The sequence below is a fragment of the Eucalyptus grandis genome, chromosome 8 (genome assembly GCF_016545825.1).
Source record: "Eucalyptus grandis isolate ANBG69807.140 chromosome 8, ASM1654582v1, whole genome shotgun sequence".
Lineage (NCBI taxonomy): Eukaryota > Viridiplantae > Streptophyta > Magnoliopsida > Myrtales > Myrtaceae > Eucalyptus > Eucalyptus grandis.
In genome coordinates, this window is record NC_052619.1 from 58,970,578 (window position 1) to 58,993,874 (window position 23,297).

The 23,297-nt window shown below is 38.5% G+C and overlaps 3 protein-coding genes across 5 annotated transcripts; 2 read left to right on the forward strand and 1 right to left on the reverse strand.

Moving 5' to 3' along the window:
- Positions 1 to 54: 54 nt before the first annotated feature.
- LOC104415357 lies at positions 55 to 3,483 on the reverse strand. The gene is made up of 2 exons (XM_010026637.3): positions 2,866 to 3,483; positions 55 to 1,983 (listed from the first exon to the last, which is right to left on the reverse strand). Exons 1-2 carry the CDS (start codon positions 2,966 to 2,968, stop codon positions 383 to 385), a joined length of 1,704 nt encoding a protein of 567 aa, XP_010024939.2. The 5' UTR covers positions 2,969 to 3,483; the 3' UTR covers positions 55 to 382.
- Positions 3,484 to 9,307: 5,824 nt separating this feature from the next.
- On the forward strand, positions 9,308 to 11,180 carry LOC104415358 (plasmodesmata-located protein 2). Its single transcript, XM_010026638.3, has 3 exons — positions 9,308 to 10,288; positions 10,609 to 10,728; positions 10,889 to 11,180. Exons 1-2 carry the CDS (start codon positions 9,461 to 9,463, stop codon positions 10,642 to 10,644), a joined length of 864 nt encoding a protein of 287 aa, XP_010024940.2. The 5' UTR covers positions 9,308 to 9,460; the 3' UTR covers positions 10,645 to 10,728; positions 10,889 to 11,180.
- Positions 11,181 to 16,016: 4,836 nt separating this feature from the next.
- LOC104417597 (histone-lysine N-methyltransferase SUVR4) lies at positions 16,017 to 22,723 on the forward strand. Of its 3 annotated transcripts, none has more exons than XM_039301177.1 (10): positions 16,017 to 16,285; positions 16,908 to 17,164; positions 17,423 to 17,512; positions 17,645 to 17,876; positions 18,589 to 19,289; positions 20,066 to 20,331; positions 21,075 to 21,141; positions 21,276 to 21,326; positions 21,751 to 21,842; positions 22,246 to 22,498. In XM_039301177.1, the coding sequence occupies exons 2-10, from the start codon at positions 16,982 to 16,984 to the stop codon at positions 22,250 to 22,252; spliced, it is 1,689 nt and encodes a 562-aa protein (XP_039157111.1). In that variant the 5' UTR covers positions 16,017 to 16,285; positions 16,908 to 16,981; the 3' UTR covers positions 22,253 to 22,498. The 3 variants fall into 3 exon arrangements, with proteins under 3 accessions (XP_039157111.1, XP_039157110.1, XP_039157112.1); XM_039301176.1 differs by having other exon boundaries at positions 16,018 to 16,285; positions 16,923 to 17,164; positions 22,246 to 22,723; XM_039301178.1 differs by lacking the exon at positions 16,017 to 16,285 and having other exon boundaries at positions 17,022 to 17,164; positions 17,650 to 17,876.
- Positions 22,724 to 23,297: the final 574 nt, after the last annotated feature.

Genomic DNA, 23,297 nt, shown 5'->3' on the forward strand with positions numbered 1-23,297 from the left:
AGCACTGAAAGGAAAGTAATATATCTACAGCTCCGTGGTTAGACCTGAAGAAGCTTTTCTAGAGAAACTGAGGAATTGATTTTCATTTGATGATTGAAATCTCTACATCAAAGCAGGCACACATCCCCACTTTTTTCATATAACAACACACTCTCTCTCCCTCTCTCTCAAGCACGAAAGCAGTTGCATCGCCACTGAATAGCATCTCTCGAGTGGCATTTCCTTTGGAAAAGTGGAAGATGATTACTTCACAAGAGTACAATTGCTCTCTTGACTCACTCCTCCGATCCGTAAGCATGATCTAACGAGCTAGTTCTTCAGAGCTGATTGTGCCGGAACCACTTCCTCTTGTACATGACAAAACAATTAAATGATCGTCAAGCTAGTCCCTCTCATCTCCAACCCAGTTATCTTTCTCCTTGGGTCCTGTCGGTCCTTCCTCGCCGTAAAGCTCCGTCGGAAACAAGTCAAAGAGGTTCTCCACAGAGAACCTCACAAAGAAAGGGAGCATATTTATTATCTTATCTACTTCGGATCTCGAGTCATATGTGATGGTTGGACCCCACTCCCTCATGTACTGTAGCCAACAAGGTTCAGCTACTACACCATCACCGAGATACTCTGCTGAAATAATCCGATACTTCTTGCTTGAATCTACATAGAACTCGCTTTGAGCGCAATCGTTTCTCGCTCCAATTCCCAGTTTGGATGATCCCTGGAGATAGGTCCCCGGGTGCGGGAAACTCGCATGACCGCATTTAGAAGAGTAAACCATTGGCCTATTCCCCTCAATGTATTCCAATTCAGGCGCATTGACCCATCCACCACCACTGTGCTGGGAGAAATATGCACCCCACAATTCTCCAGTGAAGTTGCTCACACGGAGAGTGAAATGCTCCCAGTCGCCCACATGCTGCCCTATCCTGGTCATCGGAATGGTCATCAAGCCAATTTTCAAGGTTGCAGGTCCATTGAATGGGCAAAAGACCCACATCACGATGTCGGTAAATGTACCTCCGAGTGCTGGTTTAACATGTACGTAGAGCTCTGCGCTCTCCAGGTCTCCATTCTTGACACGATTCCTTGCCTCTTCCTCATCTGGCAAATCTATCCAGAATTCCCCATCATTACACCCTTCACAAGGCAAATTTGAACCATCGTACTTGATCGGTTCACCTCGATCTTTTCCATATTCATACAGGAGTGCTCCATTCTTGAAAAACCATTCTACAGACGACGGCATATAAACCTCATCAGGATGGAAGAAAACAGTGGGTCCGTAATGCCTTATTAGTGCATGTATCTGGTCTAAACTTGGCATCGCATGCATTGTGCAATTGACATTCTTCAAGCAGGCTATATCTAGCTCTTCCTCTATACCTAAGAATGAATCACAGAAGAATGTACCAATAGAAACACCAGTTCCCCACATTCCCCGCTTGCAAGGCCGCGTGGTCCATATACGAAATGGGTATGGAGCATTCTTTGGTTGTATGTCAAACATCAGGTCACAAGGCTCACAATCCTCCGTGAGATCTTCTCGAACGCATCTGACTTCGTCAACATCAGGCTCATCCAGACTGTCAGTAACAAGGATGCCCATGGCTCTGTAACCCATGGGTGCATTTGGTAGCCAAAAGTATCCAGAACCATTTTGATCTGAGTCGGCTTTCCATATTAGTTTGTAGCTGAGCGGCCTTTTCATGGCTGGGGAGCTTAGGGCAGTGACATGGCTATGATCAGAACAACTGTTGGGGTCAATGGTTTCACGAGCCACAAGAACATAGCCTCTCAACGGCTTGTCATTTGGCTGGCAGTAATAACCCAGACAATGAAATCCATCTGGTATCCCTAAAGGTCTATAAAACGTGACTCCATGCATCTTTGCATGCAACAGGCTGCAGCTCCAGACTCTCTCAAACTCCGTAATTTTAAATACTTCAATATCACCCAGTCGTATTGTTCCAGCACCAAAAGCCTTGCCTACAAAGATCGCAATCAATTTGAAGAGGTAAATAGAATGTGAAGAAGTAGAACCACAAACTTTTCAGAAAGGGATAGAAGTTCAACATGTTCTCTGGGAAGCCTTCAATTAGATTACAAGTTGCAATAGTAACATGAGCACGAAAAATTTCTCAATCTGCACGCTCCACCTGGAGACAGAACAGAGCTTGGAGCATGAAAATGAAGGCATTTAGTAGTAGTTTCGATCAAAACCAGACAGTTCCTTCCAAGATCCATCAGTTTCCTAGCTTTCGAGAATAGCCAAGTAACTGATAAAAAGCGGTAAATTCATCTTGCAGGACCCACATTTTGTCCCGGGATGAACTTGCAGGGACTATCCGATTAAAACGGAGAGAGAATTTAGCAACTAAAGCCTATTTACATTCAATCCAGCGTTCAACCTGATCGCCAAGTTCAAGTTCTCTAGTTCTTTTCAGCTGAATTTTTCAGAATTCAGCACACACATCCCTCGCCAGGATTCACACACATCCACAACACACGTGGGTAGATCGGTCGTGTGTCAGAGAGAGAGAGAGAGAGAGAGAGAACATTCGGCGAATATTCCGATATTCAACGCCGAAACAGATCACTGAAAACCTCAATGGCATTGCCAAAAAAATATTACCAAAGATAAATGAACAAGATAAAAAGACGTGAACGAAGAAGAGAACTCCAGAGCTGACTGAAACGAAACTCATTCATCAATCACCCACGATCCTAAACACGCCCAAAAAGCGTGAGCGCAACGAACAAAACCCAAAATTTAAGACGCGTTTTCCTCCGAAAAAGATGGAACTTTTCTTCATTTTCCGAGCAATTCAAGGGAGGAAGACGGAACAAAAAAGATAAAAAAAATCGCACCTCGAGGCCACTTGGGAAGAGGCGAAGGCAGAGAGAAGGGCTCTGGCTCCAGAGGACATAATTCGGAGACATCTTCCCAGCAAATACACCCGCAACCCAACATTCTTCGATCGTCTCCGATCAAAACCCTCGACGGAAATCTTCGAGAACTGTCGGCAATCGGCGCGAATTGACCCAAAGACCGCCAACAACTCCGCCGCTCTTTGAACCCACTCGCCACAGCTCCAGCAAGAAGCACGTGTGATGAATTCTCCACAGAGAGAGAGAGAGAGAGAGAGAGAGAGAGAGAGAGAGAGAGAGTCTCGTTGCTTCCGAAGCTCGAATATCACCAACCGGAGAGACTCTCAGGGTAACTGAGGAAGAAAAGGACGGCAGCTTGATCAGAGAGAACGGATCGTTCCGCTTCTTCTCCGGGCAGCGCGAGCCAATACGTGTGAAACCACGAAATTTGAGCAACTACCCACGAGAGAACCGAGGCGATTCCTCAAGAAAACGGAAGCTTTATCGCTGAAATCGACATGCTTTTCTTCAAAGTCGAACAGAGAGAGAGAGAGAGAGAGAGAGAGAGAGTGGTTGCTTTGCTTTGGGTTGAGTAAAGGTTGAAGGAGAAGAGACGACCAAGCAGGAGAGCTCCTCTTGATTAAATATATTAATTTATTTATACTGTTTATGATATTTTGTAATATTATTATATTTTTTTTGGGGGGTTTAAGTAATTTATTCTTCTTCTTTTTTGGATTTCTAGTTTCAACTGCTCAACGACTTAACTTGGCAGTGACTGCACCCAGTTCGTTATTTTATATCTCTATTTATTACTTTCCTAATATTTTCAACCTTTAAATTACAATAAAAGTCAAAATTTATTTTTAGTTACCTCTCTCAGTGTCAACCCCACTATACAAGAAAAGGAGTTACATCTGAAATACTTCGAGGTAAGAAAATTACTTTAAATTTGAATATCGAAAGATTACTGTTTATTTCATTGGAAATTATATTATTCTATTTCGGTGTGCGGAGAGTACATGTGATGAAAATTCACTTCATGGCCTATCTATAAATACTTGTTTTTAATTAAATTTTATGAAATCTCTCGATCTGATGCAGAACAAGAATTTAAATTTGTAAGTGGAGGCTTATCTCTTTATATCACTCTTCTCCACAATAAGATGGGTCAAGTTCGAAATGATCTCATGGGACATGTGTAATTGCTAAAATGATTCGGTGTGATTTGCAATGAAAATGGATGAGAGCGTGCCGGTTGGTGACAATGTTAGATTAAGCCGTATTGTATCATGTTAAATTCAGATTTCTCTCCTTAAGTTTACTTGTTCTCAATTTGCATAAGAAATTACCACCCCATCAAATTTAAGTTGGATGAATCACGCGAGACCAACTTTCGGCCCCTAATTTCATATCTATCTCTTTGTCAAGACATAATCAAGCATGCACATGCACCGTCCTAATGATTCTCTCTATATATAATGTAGAGATTACTGTATATAGTACAGAGATTTACTATGAAATGTTAAAATCCTTTTGTGTATTTCTTTTGATCTACGGGAAGGTGTGTGTGACTGGGGACGAGTGCTTTTTTTTTTTTTGAAAAAGAATAAAAAAAACAAAGCAAAAGCCATGCTTTACCAAAAGCATGGTAGTTCTTGTGAAGGAATCAATAAACACCAGATTCCTATGGAAGTAGCATATTCTCCCAAATTCAAATTTATTTCATTTTATTTTAATATCCAATCATTTTCAAGGTCACCTAATCCTAATTTACAGATGAGAGATCACGTCTTTATTTCAATGAGAGTTGGAGATGTCCTCTGTTTATGTCATGAAAAAAATAAGATTACACATATAAATATGTATATAATTATGCAATTCATCAAGGGAGAAAGGATAGGAAAAGAGACAAAATGAGTGGTGAAATCACGATTTTTTCTTTGGTCGGTTATTAAAAAAAAAAAGATTATTTAAGAAGCAACCATGTGTATGAATAGTCAAGTAATCGTCCCATTATCTAATGGTCGGCCTGCTCCTACGATAAGATAATTTTTTTGGGTGGGGAATGTTTTTTTAAGATGAGATTGGAGATAAGCACCCCTAAATTAGACCGCCCAAAATTTGGATTTAATTAATGTTTATATGGTTTATATGATCATTAGGCCCATCTTGATGTTGTGCCTAACCATTATTTTTTATAGCATGTCACGCAAATTCATTTAGGATTTCATTTGTTTTGTGGATAATGAATGATTTGGAAAATATTTTAAAAATAATCGGTTGTATCGTTTAAAATAATTACTCAATAAAAATATTTTAATTATTGACAACATGTCTAACATTTGCATAGACAATAAAAATTGTTAATTCATTTTTGTAAGTAATATAAACGATCTTTTTTAGAAAATTATTTTTTAAATTATTCACTTTTCACAAAATAAATGTATCCTTAATATGTGCATAGCTATTCACTTAAAGTGCATTTGTTATCGCTAAATCATTTACCAAAATTTGACCAAACAGAAAATAATCATTTTTAAAATGGATATATGAAAATTAATTTTATTATTAATGAAATTGTTTAAATGTTAATTATTATAAGAAATTATTATTCATTAGTTAATTATTTTAAATTTGATGGGTAATCTTTTATAAAATATTTTTAAATTATCATTTTTCGTAAAGCAAATGAAATTTAGTATATGATTGCAGTAACAAAGACTTCTCAAATTGACAATTTGACTAAGCGTATGCAGACGGTACATGCTGATTTTGACCCCTTGTTTTTTTAGGTTGGAAGATTAGGTACGCAAGGATCAATCATTGGCAGCTTGCAGCCAACTCAAGCAATTGCATAGACCAACTTTAAATTTTAATTTAATCGATAGATAAGATGAAAGCTCGGCTATACATATACATATGAACCAGCATTAAAAAAATATTTGCGTTATCAAACTTTTTCGATATATATGAACTAAATTAGAAAGTTTTGAATGAAAGAAAAATACTAGTATATCTTTTGTAGCGAGCATTATATTTTTATGAGTTATTTTACTATCTGATGCCCATTGCTAGTGGAATCCAAATTCCAGCATAGGGAAAAAAAATAAAAGAAAATTGGAAGTAGCCTAGACTTGTCAATATTATAAACTTCTATCCACCAAATTAACTGAGAAAGTGGGTTTTGTTGTTTTATCATCACCCTCCTTATTTTTCAATACATTGGAAGGACTTGTAGCTGAGATTTTTCAATTCAAAAAGGTGTGGCTGTGACGTTCACATCATGAATATGACCAAATCTTCAGAATGATTGAATTGTCTAATGGCTTCAGCAATGGGGAAACAAGAAAATGATGGTGGGTCAGACTTTATAAGATGTTTAAAGAGAGAGAGACTGATTCTATCCAAAAAAATCCACTTATATTCAAAAGTAAATTTAAAAAAAAAAAAAAAAATTGTGGTTGACGCTCTCTCTGAATTTTTTCTTCTTGTCAGGTTCCTGTGAAATATGGAATTCCTAGATTTACCGACCAATTTCTGGGTCCACAAAGAGCTCTCCTTGTTCACAACCACGCAAGGAGGTTGTCCTTATCCACATTTGCATACATATGATGCTCTTTCCTATAAAAAAAAAAATGAATGAAACGTGTTAAAATATCCTACATCAATGTTTTTGGACAAATTCAATTGGAGGAGCTTCGGCATAGATATTACCGAATGCTAGGGTCAATTTCAGTAATAAGCATCGCGGGCGTAATTTCTTTGATGTGTACCTTCCAATATCGTACGTCTTACATACGAGTCAAATTAAATAAATAGACACACGAGCGCAGCCACACAAAATGGAAGGTTCTACTATTAAAAGGAGAAAAACATAGGTGGGATAGCTCTAATAAAAGATAAAATGCATTATTAATTATGTAATTAGGGATCTTACACACGAGAATAGAGAGAGGGAGGGAGGAGATATTAATTGTGGGATTTGGCCTGAAAATAAAAGTTGGAGGCCCGCCCAACTTGACTTTCCACGGCTTCTCCCACTTCACGACAATCAAAAAGGAAGATCAAGACACGACACCAATCAGGCAATCGATTCGAGGCTTGAGCAGTAGCACGAGCTAATTTTTTTTTTTTTTTTTGGTCGAAAGTAGCACGAGCTAATTTGAACGGCAGGAAAGTTTGGTGACGATTTTTTTTTTTATTTTTATTTTTCTTTTGCTTCAATGATTTTCCAACCGAAAAATATACCTTTTCGTTAAAAAAAATTTAAATTAATTTGTAAAAAAACTTTTCACGATAAACCCACTCCAATTTCTGGATGATGAGATGGTGGCTACATGAAGGGAAGGCCCAGTTTCTTTCAATGCCTGCTAGGCCGTGTTCGTTTGAAAAAATGGGCTCTTTCCAAAACGCCTAATTTCACTTAAGCAGTCCATAAAATTAGCTCCTCAATATCAAGTGTAAAAGCCCTTCTCTTTTGGGTTTTTGCTTAATCTTTCTTCTAAGTAATTGAATCGGTTAGCCGAATTCGAGAAGAAAATGCACTGGGATGTGGTCCCTTTATGCTTTATTTCCTAACCTTCCTGCCTCAGTGACTAGCATCTTGGCCATTTTAGAAGTCTTATCAGGTGAAGAAGACAGGACCAACAGAACAACAACAACAACCCAAGGCATGCGAATTGGGTGGAAAACGTAGGTCACTCGATGACTAGCACCATTCTGATGGATGCGTATTATGTCGTTTGCTATAAGTTAGAGCTTGATAGTTGGGTTAGCTGAATTGTTTAATCACTTTGATGGGCCATGCATGTCCTTCAAAATTTCCGTCACGTTAAAATTAAGATCAAATCGTGCGTTCATCTATTTGCTAATATGTCGGCATCAAAAGACCAAATCGCGTCTTCATCTATTGGCTAACTCGAGCTTCTCAGTAATAATGCCATTCGTCCTGCAAAATCCATCTTTCATATCGTAACAAGATATCTTCAGTTGGACTCTTTAAGAACATTCTATTTGTCCCTTTTTTTTCAATGAATTCTTGTGCCACAATCTTAGATTACGCTAGGAGTGAGCGTGGTCCGGATTGAGCCAGTTTACCACCTAACCTAAGAAGCAAGTCGCATAGTGTTGGTTCTCAATTTTTAAGACCAGGAACTGACCCTGTTAAGTTTGGAACTGACGACTGGAATGACTCTCTGGTTCAATCTGGTTCCAAATTTAACATGAAACTAAATGATTTTTCTTTTTCATTTTTTGTATTTCTTGAAAGGATAAACATATGATTTAAAATTCCATATCCATTGACAATAAGATATTAAGCAACTAAACTATGAACATCGGTCTGACCAAAAAAAAAACTATGAACACCGGTACAAATAAAAAATAAATCTAAGATAAGCAATAATAGAAATCTCCACTTGCCAAAAGCAACAAACTATAAATGATGAATACATGAAATAAAATATTCAAGATATGTAATATAAATTGTGAATTATTCATATATACACACAAAGTTGGTCCAAGTTGGACTGGGTTATAAATACGAAGAAAAAGGAGAAGGCACTAGACACTTTAAGTTATATACTACAGTTTGGGATATTTATTTATAGGGTTGGTCCAACTTGGACCAACGCTGAAGCCTCGAGATCGAGGATCAACTTGTACAATAGAAGTTCTAGCGATCCTAGAACCAGGATCCAAATTAGGACTAGTTGGGTTGGACCAGTTTGGGGTTGGTTTAGGGTGGACCCCAAATTGATGTTTAGCCCTAGATCACACGTCAAAGGGAAATCGAATATGACAGTCCCTCAAATTTCACTAACCATATGTGATTCATCTTATAACATTAAATAGTGTTCCTGCCCTTTCACGTTAGGCGGGCAAGAACAACTGGTTGGGCTATTTGCTTCCAACCTGATCACAAGTGTCTCGTCCCTCGAAAGATTTAAGACAGAGAGATTGTCACTCATCGCGCATCTCTCATGATCTATAGATCCGATGTAGACAAGCCACATTAGCATAGCCCCACCGAGGACGCAGAGGTCCAGGACTCATTCTACTTAAACAAGTTACACACGGCCCTGCTATCATAATCAAGTGAGCTGGCGACCCCGCAGTATAGAATTGTCAATCTATTCCCGCCAGGCCATCAGTCCCTGTCCATTCGAGGCTGGCTGTGTTGCACACGAAAAGCTAGGGGAAAACTACAGTAACTTGCGCTCAGCACGATCCAATTAGCAAAACTGGTATATATTGATCAACCACTTCACTAAAATTTCTTGAACAATCATGACGGCACAAGCCATGCTTCTCACTTTAATTTGACGGGTTTGTACTTGCGCTCACTCCCGTGGTCTTCTCCATCCAAATTGAGAAATGATAGGTTAGATGAAGGTTGGCAAGAAAATAATATTCCAAGCCACCAACTTCTAATAAAACCACAGGACATTCACCAATCCATAGTATTATATTATCACATTTAAAGGAGTTTGATTGGTTCACTTGCTCACTTCTCTTCCCCACCATCTTGAATTATGTCCTCCTGATTATCACGTCCGTCGTTACAACAGGAACTGGTTCAAATCTCGATCTAATGGAAACGCTCTCTCCGTTTTCTCTGCTGGTTTTCTCTGTCGTTCTAGGGTTTGTCATGCCTTGCGCCAACGGTCTGCTTAAACCGAGCACAAACTACACCTCGTTTGTGTACAATAACTGCTCCGGCGACACATTCACGGACTCAAATGGATTATCTCATTCCCAGACGCTCTCAACCCTGTTCCAGGAACTGGTCTCTCGCTCCTACCAATCCAAGTTCTACAAGGCCACAGTGGGAGACTCTCTCTCCGGCGTCTCCGGCCGGTTCCATTGCAATAACGCTCTGACAGACTACCAGTGCCATCAGTGCGTCGCTAGGATCCCCGAGATATCGCGTACTCTATGCAGCAAGTCAATCGCGGGTAAGATTCGGCTCTCCGGGTGCTACCTCCAGTACGAGACCGACCAGTTCTCAATCAGGAAGGCGGAGATCTTGCCCCGTGGTGGCGGCGCTGGCGTATCCAAGTATGGGATCGATCACAAGAACTGCGACGAGTCGGGCGAAGCGGGGGGGATCGAGGGGTTTGTGGAGAAGAGAGACGCGGCTCTCGAAGCGCTCGAGGAAGGCGTGGTGCAGGGGAGAGAGGGAGCGGGAGGGAGGTACGAGACGGAGTACGGGCCGTTCAAGGTGGAGGCGGAGTGCGACGCCGATCTGGGGCCGTGCGACTGCGGGGAGTGCGTGAACGTGGCGGTGGAGGTGGTGAAGGAGGAGTGCCCACAGTCAGTCAACGGTGGGGTATTCCTCGACCGATGTTCGGTGAGCTTTCAGTATTATTACGGGGAGGCGGAGGGGGAGGCGGAGGCAACGGCGGTAATTGGTATCCAGGTAAATTATCACACCTAATCTGTGTCCAAGGACTAGATCACATGTAGTGAAATTTGCGATAACCGCAATAGGTCGGATTATGAATTGATCAGTCACACTATATTATTACAAGATATACGATATGCATGCAATATCTCATAGGCGACATATGCAAATTTATATTCTCGAGATGCCGAGAATGAATAAGAATACAAAATCTTGTAGCCTGCTAGTTATCTTTTCTCATCCTTTATAATTACCAGATTTCACTCTTTTTTTCTATTCTAAAGAAAATGTGGCTTGGATGGTTGCAATTCATGCACGGTCGTTGTGTTGAACAGGGCGTGGAAATGGAGAAGAAACAGGAAAGCAAATAGCGATCGTGCTGGGAGGAGCTGGAGCTCTGGTGTTAGGCTTTCTCTTCTTGTTGCTTATCAGATCGTGCGGCAAGAAAGACGATGGTGAGCGAGCACGCATCGCTAGCGTAAACAGTGTTTTACGTTTACGCAAGCAATCTCCTTCCGTATTCGGTCGTTTTGGTTACTCGACATCCTATTTTTTCTCGCGACATCGAATCGAACTTCTTGTTTAACGAGTGCCGAACATGATTTTTTGCTGCAGACTGTTGAGGAGAACTCACGAGTCTTCCAAGCCACACGCAGCCTTTGGCTACTCTCTCACTCTAAGAGAGAGAGAGAGAGAGAGAGAGAGAGAGAGATGATGCAGATGGAGCAGATATGACTTTTGGGGACTACATCAATTTATTTGGCTTTAGATACGTGACTTGTGAAATGTCACTTTCTTTCTAATTAGGGTCAACTTGTTAGAAAGGGCGGATTTCACTGTACATGGACGTGATTGTTCATATAGTGTCTTGTGATTATAATTTAATCCATGCCTTTTTCATTTTTTTTTTATATTAACATTTTTATTTCTCTCGATAATTATGATGTTGTTTACTTAGATAAGTAAGTGTCGGAGGAAACAATGTTATGAATATTATAATTTTCATATGATGCTAATTTTATTATTAAAATTTTTCACTAAATCTATACAATGTCACGTTTGGAGAAAAAGTGATCTATCAGAGTCTCTGGCAACAAATTACGGCGAAAAAACCCAATGAAAAAACCACCGCTTGCGGTGGCTCAATTGGATAAGTGCTTCTATAATCCTTTGTCAGAAGAGAGGAGTTTGAATCTCGCTGGCCGCACGGGATCTTAAGTGCGACGTCGGGGTGATGGGTCATCTGCTAGCGTCACCCTAGGGTTTACCCCCTATTACCCTAGGTCTGTCAGGTTGTCCGTATTGGTATGGTGAGCGGGTTTCCTGAGTTATCAAAAAAAAAATCAATGAAAATTCCCTGGGTCATCAAAAAAAAAATCAATGAAAAAAATAATCTTAGCCTTTCAAATGATTGGAGAGCTTCATGTGGGCCATGAAAATCTCACTTCTTCTTCTTCTTGAAATGCTTGGATACTTGCGTCATCCAGATTGCTTTTCTTCGGGTTTTGCAGTTTTCAATTTGTTCAAGTTTTGCAGAAAAAAAACCAATGAAAAAAATAATCTCAGCCTTTCAAATGATTGGAGAGCTTCATGTGGGCCATGAAAATCTCACTTCTTCTTCTTCTTGAAATGCTTGGATACTTGCGTCATCCAGATTGCTTTTCTTCGGGTTTTCCAGTTTTCAATTTGTTCAAGTTTTGCAAAAAAAAAAAACCAATGAAAAAAATAATCTCAGCCTTTCAAATGATTGGAGAGCTTCATTGGAGAGCTTCATGTGGGCCATGAAAATCTCACTTCTTCTTCTTCTTGAAATGCTTGGATACTTGTGTCATCCAGATTGCTTTTCTTTGGGTTTTGCAGTTTTCAATTTGTTCAAGTTTTGCAGAAAAAAACCAATGAAAAAATAATCTCAGCCTTTCAAATGATTGGAGAGCTTCATGTGGGCCATGAAGATCTCACTTCTTCTTCTTCTTGAAATGCTTGGATACTTGCGTCATCCATATTGCTTTTCTTCGGGTTTTGCAGTTTTCAATTTATTCAAGTTTTGCAGAAAAAAACCAATGAAAAAAATAATCTTAGCCTTTCAAATGATTGGAGAGCTTCATGTGGGCCATGAAGATCTCACTTCTTCTTCTTCTTGAAATGCTTGGATACTTGCGTCATCCAGATTGCTTTTCTTCGGGTTTTGCAGTTTTCAATTTGTTCAAGTTCTGCAGAAAAAAAAACCAATGAAAAAATAATCTCAGCCTTTCAAATGATTGGAGAGCTTCATGTGGGCCATGAAGATCTCACTTCTTCTTCTTCTTGAAATGCTTGGATACTTGCATCATCCAGATTGCTTTTCTTCGGGTTTTGCAGTTTTCAATTTGTTCAAGTTTTGCAGAATTCAACATGTCAAGCTTTTCCAAGCACCATAACTCCTGCACACTTCACATCAAATTGCCGAGGACACTCAAAGACCATGAGGTAATCCAATCAAATCAACAACAAGAAGAATAGGAACAATTTTCCCTTCCAATCACATCAACGGAAAAACATGACGCGCCAAGTGAAGACACAACGAAGTGAACACTGTCCGGTTCAGGGTTTAAAGCCGGCGTGAAGACTGGGTCCTCGTGACAAAGCCGTAGGCATCCGCTGTGGCCCTTTCCCCATATCCACAACTTACCATCGACAAAAGCAAAGAATGAAACAATCTACACGATATGTCATTCTTCTTTGTTTCATATTACAATTCGTTTTGCCCAAAATCGCCTCAGTTCGAGTTAGGGTTTGAAGAAGAGGAAATGACTTGATTTGTCCAAATTAGGGTTTAAATTTGGGGCAAACTTGCTGAACGACATCATTTTGGGGCTATTTATGTTGATTCATAGCACTGGCAAGCCACGCCAATTGTAGATGTTGGATTTTCGGCATCCCCAATCGGAGTTGGCATGTAAGGTTGCGTTTGACAACCATAATAAAATTCATGATAGGATAAAATGTTTGGCGCTTGCTTAAGACATGACAAAATCAGATATAAGGGGATTTAGGTCCAATAAAATTATCCCATAAGAATGTGAGATAAAAGTAAATAGAATTTCTTATATCTATAATGAGAAAGTTTTTTTTTTTTTAATAACAAACTTCTTAAATTAACAAAATTAATATTATATTTCAATATAACTAATGTTTGGATTTGAATATAAGAAATTCAAAATAACAAAAACTAACATTTTATTTTTTACATTTAATCTTATATTTTTTCATATATTTGAATTTAATTCTATCTTGTAATATAAATTCAATATATAATATATATTTATATTTATTACATATTTTAGATATTTTAGTATTATAAATATTACTACAATTTATTATTAATAAAATTTTATTAGAGAATGATGGAAAGAGAATAAAGAAATACAAAATAAATTTATTGAAAAAAGAGAGGAAGCAAGAGTGTCACAAGAGATTTTTATTATCTCAATTTGTAAAATTTTTGGTTCATTTATTTTGATATGTAATTTATACTAAATAATATACATGATATGATGAAAATATATCGGGTTTTATTATTACAATAATCAAACAGTGGATATGATAAAATCTGTGAGTTTCATATTCTATCTTATCTAATCCTATCCTATTGAAAATCTTGACGATCAAACGAAATCTAAGTGGATCATTTGAAAAGTAAAATAGCACCGAAGGGATTTTCGAAAAATTTTGGTATTAAAGTGAGCACTAAACTCCACTAAATCTCGTATATCAAGCAAAAGATGTGAGCCATAATCAGAGTGGGTAGTTTGAACATGAAATCTTTTACACTAGCATGGTTGCCGAACGAGATCTGCATGTCCCCATATCGGTTGCCCACCATACTAATCCCATCGAGTTAACAGTTGATTTTTTTTTAAATTAGTATATAAATTATATATAAAAAAAAAGTGCTCGAACGTCTGTGTTCGTCCCGTGAGGAACAGTTGGGACATGCTTCATTCCTCTTTTGTCTCTAATTTAATATAAAATTCTTTTCTGTGCTGGAAAATTTCAATGACTAATCGCAAAAAAAAAAAAAAACAAAAAAAAAAAAAAAAAAAAAAAAAAAAAAAAAAAAAATCTACCACAAGAAGAATTGACCAATGACCTTTTCTTTTTAAAGATAATTTGTTGGTAACTTTCTACAACCTTTTTGATATTAAAAACTCTTTTCAAAGTTTGGAAGCTACCAATTTTGATAATAACTTAATCGGAAAAAAAGTTAATAAAATTTTCTTTAGAAAGATAAATACAATTGATAAATGACAAGAAGTTTTCAGTTTGTCAACGAAAAGAGAAATTTGTTCAGAAAAAACCCAATGAACATTCGTAACTAATTCAAGTAAATTTTATTAGCTATACAAAACTTGTCGGTAACTTAATTAGAGAAAAGTTGGTAATCGATCCATTTGAAGTTGGTATTTTCTAACAAAACTTGGTAAATTTAAAAGATGGTAAGCAAGGCTGCTAAAAGTGGTATTTCAATAGCAAATTTCATAAATCTAAGAAGAAACAATTTGATATCGGTAAGTAATTTAAATGACGATTGGTAATCAAATGTCATGTAATAACTTAATCAAAGAAAATTTACTAGTCACATAAATAAAAGTCTGTAAATACATATGATAGCTTGTAAATTTAGATTGCAGGTAAGAAAAGAAAAACAAAATTTAGTAAACGATAAGACAGATTGGTCTTTTTTAAAAATATAAGGAACATCGGTAATCGATTTAAATAAGAGTTGTCAACCTTAGATAGCTGGTTTATCATTTGAAGAAAAAAAGTCAATCACTCCAATTGATTACAAAATGTTTGGTACAAAATCCAATCAAATCTAACTAACGTAGCCTTTTGAAGACATGTTGCTAATCGCCAATCAGAGTAACTATGACAAAGGTCTCCTGTGTAAATTCGGTCAATAGCTTTTGAAGTTAGTCGTAAGGTAGAGAACGTCTCCAACTCAATACATGCCCAAGATTTTCCATGGACATATACAAAGATCAAGCACCCATTACAAATATAAACCCCAGAAGAGGGAGAGAATTTTAGAAATCACATTTCGATCTCTAGGCTAACCTTTAAATTTTGAAGGAAAATATCAAAAAATTCATCTTGACATGCTTTTATGAAATAATTAATAAATTTTTTGAGTTTATTTTATATTTAAAGAGGCTTGTGTCGGAACGGAAAATTCAATCAAGAATTATTCAAAAAATTATCACTATCAATGTGATTAGAAGTGAATAAAAATATCACTTCCGAGTGATAATCAAACTTAGGGACATCCGAATTAAATAAATTAATTGGATTAAACATTTTCTTTAAATTTGGGTCAGAATTAAATAATAGGTGGTCCATAAAATAATTGCAATGCGTAAGCGCACACGCTTTGCATGCATAAATCGCTCAAGGCCGACCCCACAAAATCCCACCTTCCTCTTAGAGAACGGAGACTTAGGTAATCAAATATACCTCGGCCGCTCCAAGGAGTGGGGCACCGATCCCCTGCGCTCGGGCCCACCGGGAGCACCCCGCTCCCGTCGCCCTTGCCGCGACGCGTGGCGAAATCGACCGCCCCCGGGCGTCCCAGTCCCGCGCTCGACCAATGAAAAGGCGCCCGTTAGTGCACCCGGCCGCACGTGGAAACCGCCTCCGTAGACATCTACACGCGCTTTCCATGCGCCCCACTCTGTCCTTCGCTCTCTTTCGCTCCCAGTTCCTCCGAGTCTCTGTAAATTCTCTGCTGCGAGTCAAACCCTCGCCGAATCGAAATTCTCGCCTCCGGGCTCTCGTGCGCGTCGCGCGGCGAGGCTCCGTCCGCGGCGGCGGCGGCGGTGGCCGGCGGATCCTCCTCCTGTGGCGGTCGGATTCCGGCGCCGGCGCGGAGGCCTTCTTTTGTGATCGGGGAGAAAGCGCGCTCTTTTGCATGGCGTGATCAGCGCATTGTCCTTTTCCCCTTCTTCCTCGCCTCCCCTGGAGCGCCGTCGACAGGTCGGTATGCGGAACCGCGCGTGTTGATGCGTTGCCCGTCCCTCCGCTGGGCGCAATGCTCGGACTCTGTTTGCGCTTGTGTGCTCCTTGCTGGCTGGCTGGGGGGGTGTGATGTGGTGGATTTTGGTTTCCACTTTCGATCGTTTCGATCGCTGTCGGAGAAAGCTAGTGTTTTTATGATTTTCGGCAAAAAAAAGACGAGACTTGACGGGGTGTGTGGGACGAAATCACGTGTATTGAGATTGTTGGGAGACTTGGGAGATGTGACGGTGGGTGTGTGATATTGGTGTTCTTGAAGTTGGTTGAAGCGAAGTTGATGTGTTTCTGGGGGACGCACTTTGTAGTCAGAGTCGCTTCGTATTTTTGTACTTCTCTTGGCTGCATGTAGCAGTCAGTTCTCTCTAGTGGGATTCTATCTATGGCATGGCGGTGATAGGATGAAAAGAGCAGAACAGATAGTTGGGTCGAGTGTATCGATCGAGAAAAGTAGAAATATTCAAAATCTGTCTTTAAGGAAGAAGGCGACTCTCAATTAAATTTGAGTCAATTCTCCTTTCAATGATCTGAGTAATGAATTGCCTATGAATTAACTGTTCTTTCTTTTCTGACTTTGATCTGATAGACATTCTGAATTCAGGTGACGTTGCCGTAAATCAGAAGATATAATCATCAGGAGTAGTATTTCTGGATCAGTTGATGGCTCCACATGTTAAGGTGTGCCAGGCGTTTGCAGCCACGAGGGCTTTGGGCATTCCTGATGAGGAGGTGAAGCCAATTTTGAAGCAGCTTTTAAGGGTATACAACAAAAAGTGGGAACTAATAGAAGGAGAGAATTTCCGGACACTCATAGATACATATTATGAGTCCAAAGAAGATAAGGTCGCCACTTAATTCTTTTGTTCTTCCATCTAATATCTCTTTTGTTTTAATATTTTTGGTTGAGAGGAGTTCTATTTGTTTTCATTGAGTATCATAACAGGGTATCTCAGAAAACTTGGAAGTTATTGTGACTGCTTAGTTTTAGATGCATGATCATTTTGTTCCAGTGCTGTCATCTCCTGCCCGACGTACACTTTTTCTATATTATTGGTGGAGTTCACTTTTGTTCATTAATATTTCTCTCTTGTTTTGATACAGAATATAGGTGATGGAAATGGGAGTAATGCAGGGCAAGATGGTTATGAAAGACCATCTAAGAGGCTGCACCTTGAAAAGCAGGAAAACCAGGTATTTGTCAATATGAAAAATGTAGCTTCAGAAGATCATGAACTATCAACTTCTTCCAATGGATTTTTGGAGTCATCACAACGAAGTTTTAGAGATGGAACCAACCATGATTTTCAACTGCCTAACATGCAGCACAGCAACTCAGCGAACCAGACAAGCTCTTCATCTAGTGAAGAGATGGCTTCTAGGAAAGCATCCGCATCCTCTCCAACTTTATATAGTAACTCAACTGGGGAGGCTGGACTAGGTCAGATTTCAGAAGTTCTGCCTGGTAAAATTTTTAAGAAAGAGCTTAGTAGGGCAAAAGCAAATTCCATCACAACATTGCCTCCTTTGACTGAGTCTACCCGACTAGGCCATTCAGGTATGTGTAGTTTGTTATATGCAGTCTGCCATCAGGTAAGGCACTCGGGCTACAGCATTTTCTTTAGTGAGGAGTTCAATTATGCCTTTGATATGTATATTTGGGTGAATGATAGGTGAGAGCCACTGTTGTAGTTTATGATCTTTTTGTTCATCTAGAAGAGCGTCTTTGATAGTGTGAAACTCGTACAGATGTCCATGTTGTGAATTGAAGTTTTCCATCTTGTGATAGTTTTCTTTTTTATCTCTGGAATGCATACTGTGTGGAATTCCTTTTTTAGCTTCTTGTCGAAGCGAAACAAGCTGTTCATTCATTTCTGGAAATTGTAATAGATTCAGTTGGCATTTTTGGCAGATATTAGTACAATGGTATTTGTTCTTTTCTGTTTGGGTGAAATTCATAATTAAGTTGGTCTATATATCTGACGATATACGCCTCTTTTTTAAAGAAGCAAATTAAAATATTGAGTATGCTGCATTGATTAGAAGAATACGATTTTAACTAGATGCACACCAAGTGTTTTGTCTGAGGGACACATTCTTCTCATTCTCCTGGGTAGAAAATTTGGTATCTGGCAAGTTTGTAATTCAGGATAGCTTGATGTTCTGTAGAAACAATTCCAGTAGGCCTCAAGGTTATAGTTTTCATTCTGCAAGAATTATTTACTCTTATTCATTCTTATTTTATTTGGTTTGGCAATTGGTATGCTTAGATCAACATTCTCCATTGGATTCAGAAGCTAAATCATCTGCTGACATCATAAGAAATGTCTCAAACTCCAATGGGATTACTGGTCCAAACACAAAGGTTCTAAGTGATTTGGGAAAGGACTCAGAAGTTTCAAATTCAATTGCTAGTACAAGTTCAAGCGGTCCTACCAATGCTCGTCGCCGTCATTGCAGTTCACGAAAAGGCTGTTTTATCAACCTCACTGACATAACCAAAGGTGCTGAAAAAGTGAAAATTTCTCTGGCAGATGATCCTAGAAACGAGCACCTTCCTGCCTTTAATTACATACCACATAACATAATTTACCAAAGTGCTCATGTGCAAATTTCACTGGCTCGTATTGCGGATGAGGATTGCTGTTCAAGTTGTATGGGTGACTGTCTCTCCTCAGAACTGCCATGTGCTTGTGCCCGTGAAACTGGTGGGGAGTTTGCCTACACACCAGTAGGTCAGCTCAAGGAAGAGTTTCTAGAATCTTGTAAATCATTGAAAGTGAATCCCCAAGAGAAGGATTTTGTATACTGTCAAGATTGCCCAATAGAGAGGTCTAGGAATGATTCAAGACCTGAAAAATGCAAGGGCCATCTGATTCGCAAGTTTATTAAAGAATGCTGGAGAAAATGTGGATGTGATATGCACTGTGGAAATAGAGTAGTACAGAGAGGGATAACGTGTAAGTTGCAAGTGAGTATCTTCTTTAAATCATTTGGTGCGAGCATCTTTTTAGTTGCAATTTGATTCGAACTGATTGCCAGATTATTCATAATTGATTTTTGGTTATTATGTTCAAACTTTTGTGCAATCTATTATTATTTGTGTAAGGTTATATATATTACTCCACTGTTTGCTAGTTTTGCCATATTACAATGCATATATATCTCTTGTTGCCCATATTAGTGACACATCATGGTAGAAAAGTCTTATATACATATTAACTGTGGTAATGGATTATGGTAAAATATCTCATTACTCTGTAATGAATGACAATTTTAGAAAAAAAAGCCACACAACCATGGTAAAGTATTGCCTGGTTCATGGTAAATGTGCCTGTGTTTTAAAGAACACAAAATAATGGTTGAGCATTCTTTTTGGGGTAAAAAGTTGGTAAGTTGGCTATTTCCAGATACACAACATATCAGCATTTGACTGTTTTATCCAATGTTCATGGTTCAGGGGATTGAGTCAGTTGGTAAATTATATAAGTTAACATCTTTCATTTGAAGAATTTCAATACATATGTCAAATGCGTTAGATTACTTTAAGATCCTAATTGCTCAATGATCATGACATGTTTTGGGTGAACAATCATATAATAGAAGTACATATATTATAATGTCTGTAAATTATCAAGAATACTTGACTCATCTAAGCCTACTGCTCTCTCCCTCCTCGTGATAATCTAGTTTGAAGATCTGAATTATGTTGCTTCTTTTATCTAGCTGCTTTTCCTCTATCCTCAGGTTTTCTTAACTGAAGAAGGAAAAGGCTGGGGTGTCAGAACACTTGAGGAATTACCTAAGGGAACATTTGTTTGTGAATATGTTGGGGAAATAGTGACAAATACAGAGCTATATGATCGTAATATGCAAAAAAAGGGCCGTGAGAGACATACATATCCAGTAATGCTTGATGCAGATTGGGGATCAGAAGGACACTTGCAGGATGAAGAGGCTCTGTGTTTGGACGCAACGTATCATGGCAATGTTGCCAGGTTCATTAATCACAGGTATGTGTCTGATGATTGTCTTTGATTAGGCCTTTGCACCATCGAGCCAATTTGTTGGTTTTAGTACCTAGGCTTTCTTACTTCTCAGATATCCTTTCTTCTTCTTGTTCCTCTTTGTATTCCACTGGGGAATTAATATGCTGCCTTGGAAAGAGGGAGTTACATTACTTTGTGTAAGAAGAAAATCACCCATGGTCGCTGGAGTGGCAGAATAGGACTGAGTACTTCTTGTGCTCTAGAGAAGCCATACAGGAGTTTGGAAGCACTTTTTGCAACCAACCCTATTTGAACTTTTGGGGATGGAAGATTGTTTTGATCCATAACAACAATTTAACTCTTATTACCATTGTAAAATATGATCCCATTTACTGGTAAAGCAATTACTAAATGGCTTCCTTATTTTCCTGTAGAAAACATTCATTGCGAATTCTATTTTATTTTAACATAGGCTCTTTTTGCCTTCATACAAACATTTTAATGTTATTCTTTTTTAGCATGCTGATACTTTTAAAAATCCACAGAATCCAACCGTTATTGCTTATATCTTTTTAGCATGTGCCTTCTTTTATATCCCTTGTCTTGGACAATTTTGTCAGTTGGGACTTCTAGTACCCATAGTGTATATCTTGTTCTGAGTTTTAAGCTGAAGACTAGAGTAAGCTCTGCAAAATATATTCATGGCATATGTTACTTGATCCTACTAATGTGTCATCCATTTGTGACATTTCTCCATATTTTTGCAGATGTTTTGATGCAAACTTGATAGATATTCCGGTTGAAGTAGAGACACCTGATCGACACTATTATCACGTATGAGAATCACCGGGTTTGACTTTGTTTATGTTATTGCAGGAGCAGGATTTCCGGTGTAATATTGTGGGATATTTATTATGTTCTTTAGAATGAAGAGGCCTGTAATTGTTGATAGACTTTCTTTTTCGCAGATTGCATTTTTCACTGCCCGAAAAGTTGGTGCTTTTGAAGAGTTGAATTGGGTAAGGAGTATTGACAAACTATCTATGAAGTAGTTCCATATGAAAAAACAAAATCTCTCTCTCCTAGTTCCGACTCATATTTGTTCCTCTGTCACTTTAAGTGAGTTCTTTGGACGTCGTTGGTCCTCCATGGCTGATGAAAAGCACTTTTGGCCTGGTGGACTGATAAATGATTAATGGTTTCCATTTTAATAATAATCATTCCAATTGGTGCTCACTATGGCCTCAGCACAGTGCTTTCTATCGTATGATTTATTTCCCCATCACCAGGAAGCTATGGTTTGAGATAAACTTTTAGAATCATGCAAAAGCCAAGGATTCTTTATTTGTCTCTTCTTTATGACCATTTTTCACTAATTTTTGCTTCAACCAGAATTGAAGTGTGTTCCTGTATCAACTATGGTTATGCTTTACGTAATTGCAGGATTATGGTATTGATTTTGATGATAAAGATCATCCTGTGAAGGCCTTCAAATGCTGTTGCAAAAGTTCACATTGCCGAGATATGAAAAGAAGGTTATTTCACTTTTATTACCTTACGAGCAGAACATGTTTTGGTATGATTTACCTCGATCTTTTTCATGGGTGTCAGAGCGCTATATTCTTTTGAGGGCTACAAATAATATTTAAGAATCTTTTTGCAGTCTGTTTTCCAGCTCTTACTTGCGGCTCAGAATATCATTTATGATATGCATAATCAAGCAAACCCATCTCTTGAATTTCCTGAACAGGATTTTAATCTTATGAAAGTAGCATTTGCCCCTTATAAGCAATTTTTTCTCCTCCACCTTATACTATATGCTTTGATTATGCTAACTCATGTACCTGGGTTTGGGCCTTATGCCAGAACAAGAGGGCAATTGGACTTACATTTAAGCTGTTTGTGTACCATCTTACTGTGAGCTCTTCTCTGGCACAGGAAGTAGATCAGGAGTTGCGATTCTCACCCAACAACCAGTGGCTGACCTAGCTGTACAAAATGCCATCAGGATAGGTTTTCTCACCCAGCCCTACTGGCCGGGTTTCTTTACTGAAGGCAAATGACAATGGCTTACCAGCTCGGAAAATATTTTTCGCCGATTAAGAATTTGGCATATGTTTGATTCCTTGGAGACTTTGCATTCTGAAGATCAGGTATTACTTTGTCAGCTCTAGTCAGCTGGCAAGGTGTGAAAATGCCCGCACGAAGGGTGTGACAAGCATCTAATTAACTTCTGACCTCAATGGCGGGACTTGTTTATTAGGTGAATATCGTTTTAAATCTAGGATATCAATTATGTTTAGGCTCGTACATAGGCAAGGATTGGTTTTGTGCTTTCGCATTGTTAAGGGTGCATTTGGTAAGCATTCTATTTTCGGGAACAATTTTTACTTAGAAATGATTTTTTTTTTTATAATTTTGTTCTCTAGATAAGTTTCTGCGTATTTGAAGGCGTTCGGTAACTATACAAAATTTCTATCCTTGGAATAGAAATGCGTTTCGGTATGCCTCAAATTTTAAAATTTCTTGTAATTTTAAAATAATTTTATTAGATTTTTCTCTTTTTTTTTTTTTCTTTTTCTTCTTCTTCCTCTGGCCGGTCACTAACCTTAGGGAATCACGTTGAGGGCTGGTGAAGCTTCAATGAGATTGCCAAACCTCGTATGGTTGATTGCTGGCTATCGCCTTGGTTAGAGGAAGAAAAAGAAGAGGAAAAAGAAGAGGAAAAAAAAAAAGAAAAAAAGAAGGTTTGGGCTTGAATCGTAAGTTGTATTCGGAAACAAAGAAGCAATTTTTTTCTACTTCTTGATTCTATTTTAAATCTATTCTTAAGAATAAAGACTTTGCCAAACATACTTTTGTATCTTTTTTTATTTTTATTTTTATTTTGAGAAACAAAAGAACATAAATAGTTACTACTTGACTAGGGATGAGTATCGGTCTAGGGTCAACCTTGGATCGGCCCAACTTGGCCTATCCTGATTCGATCC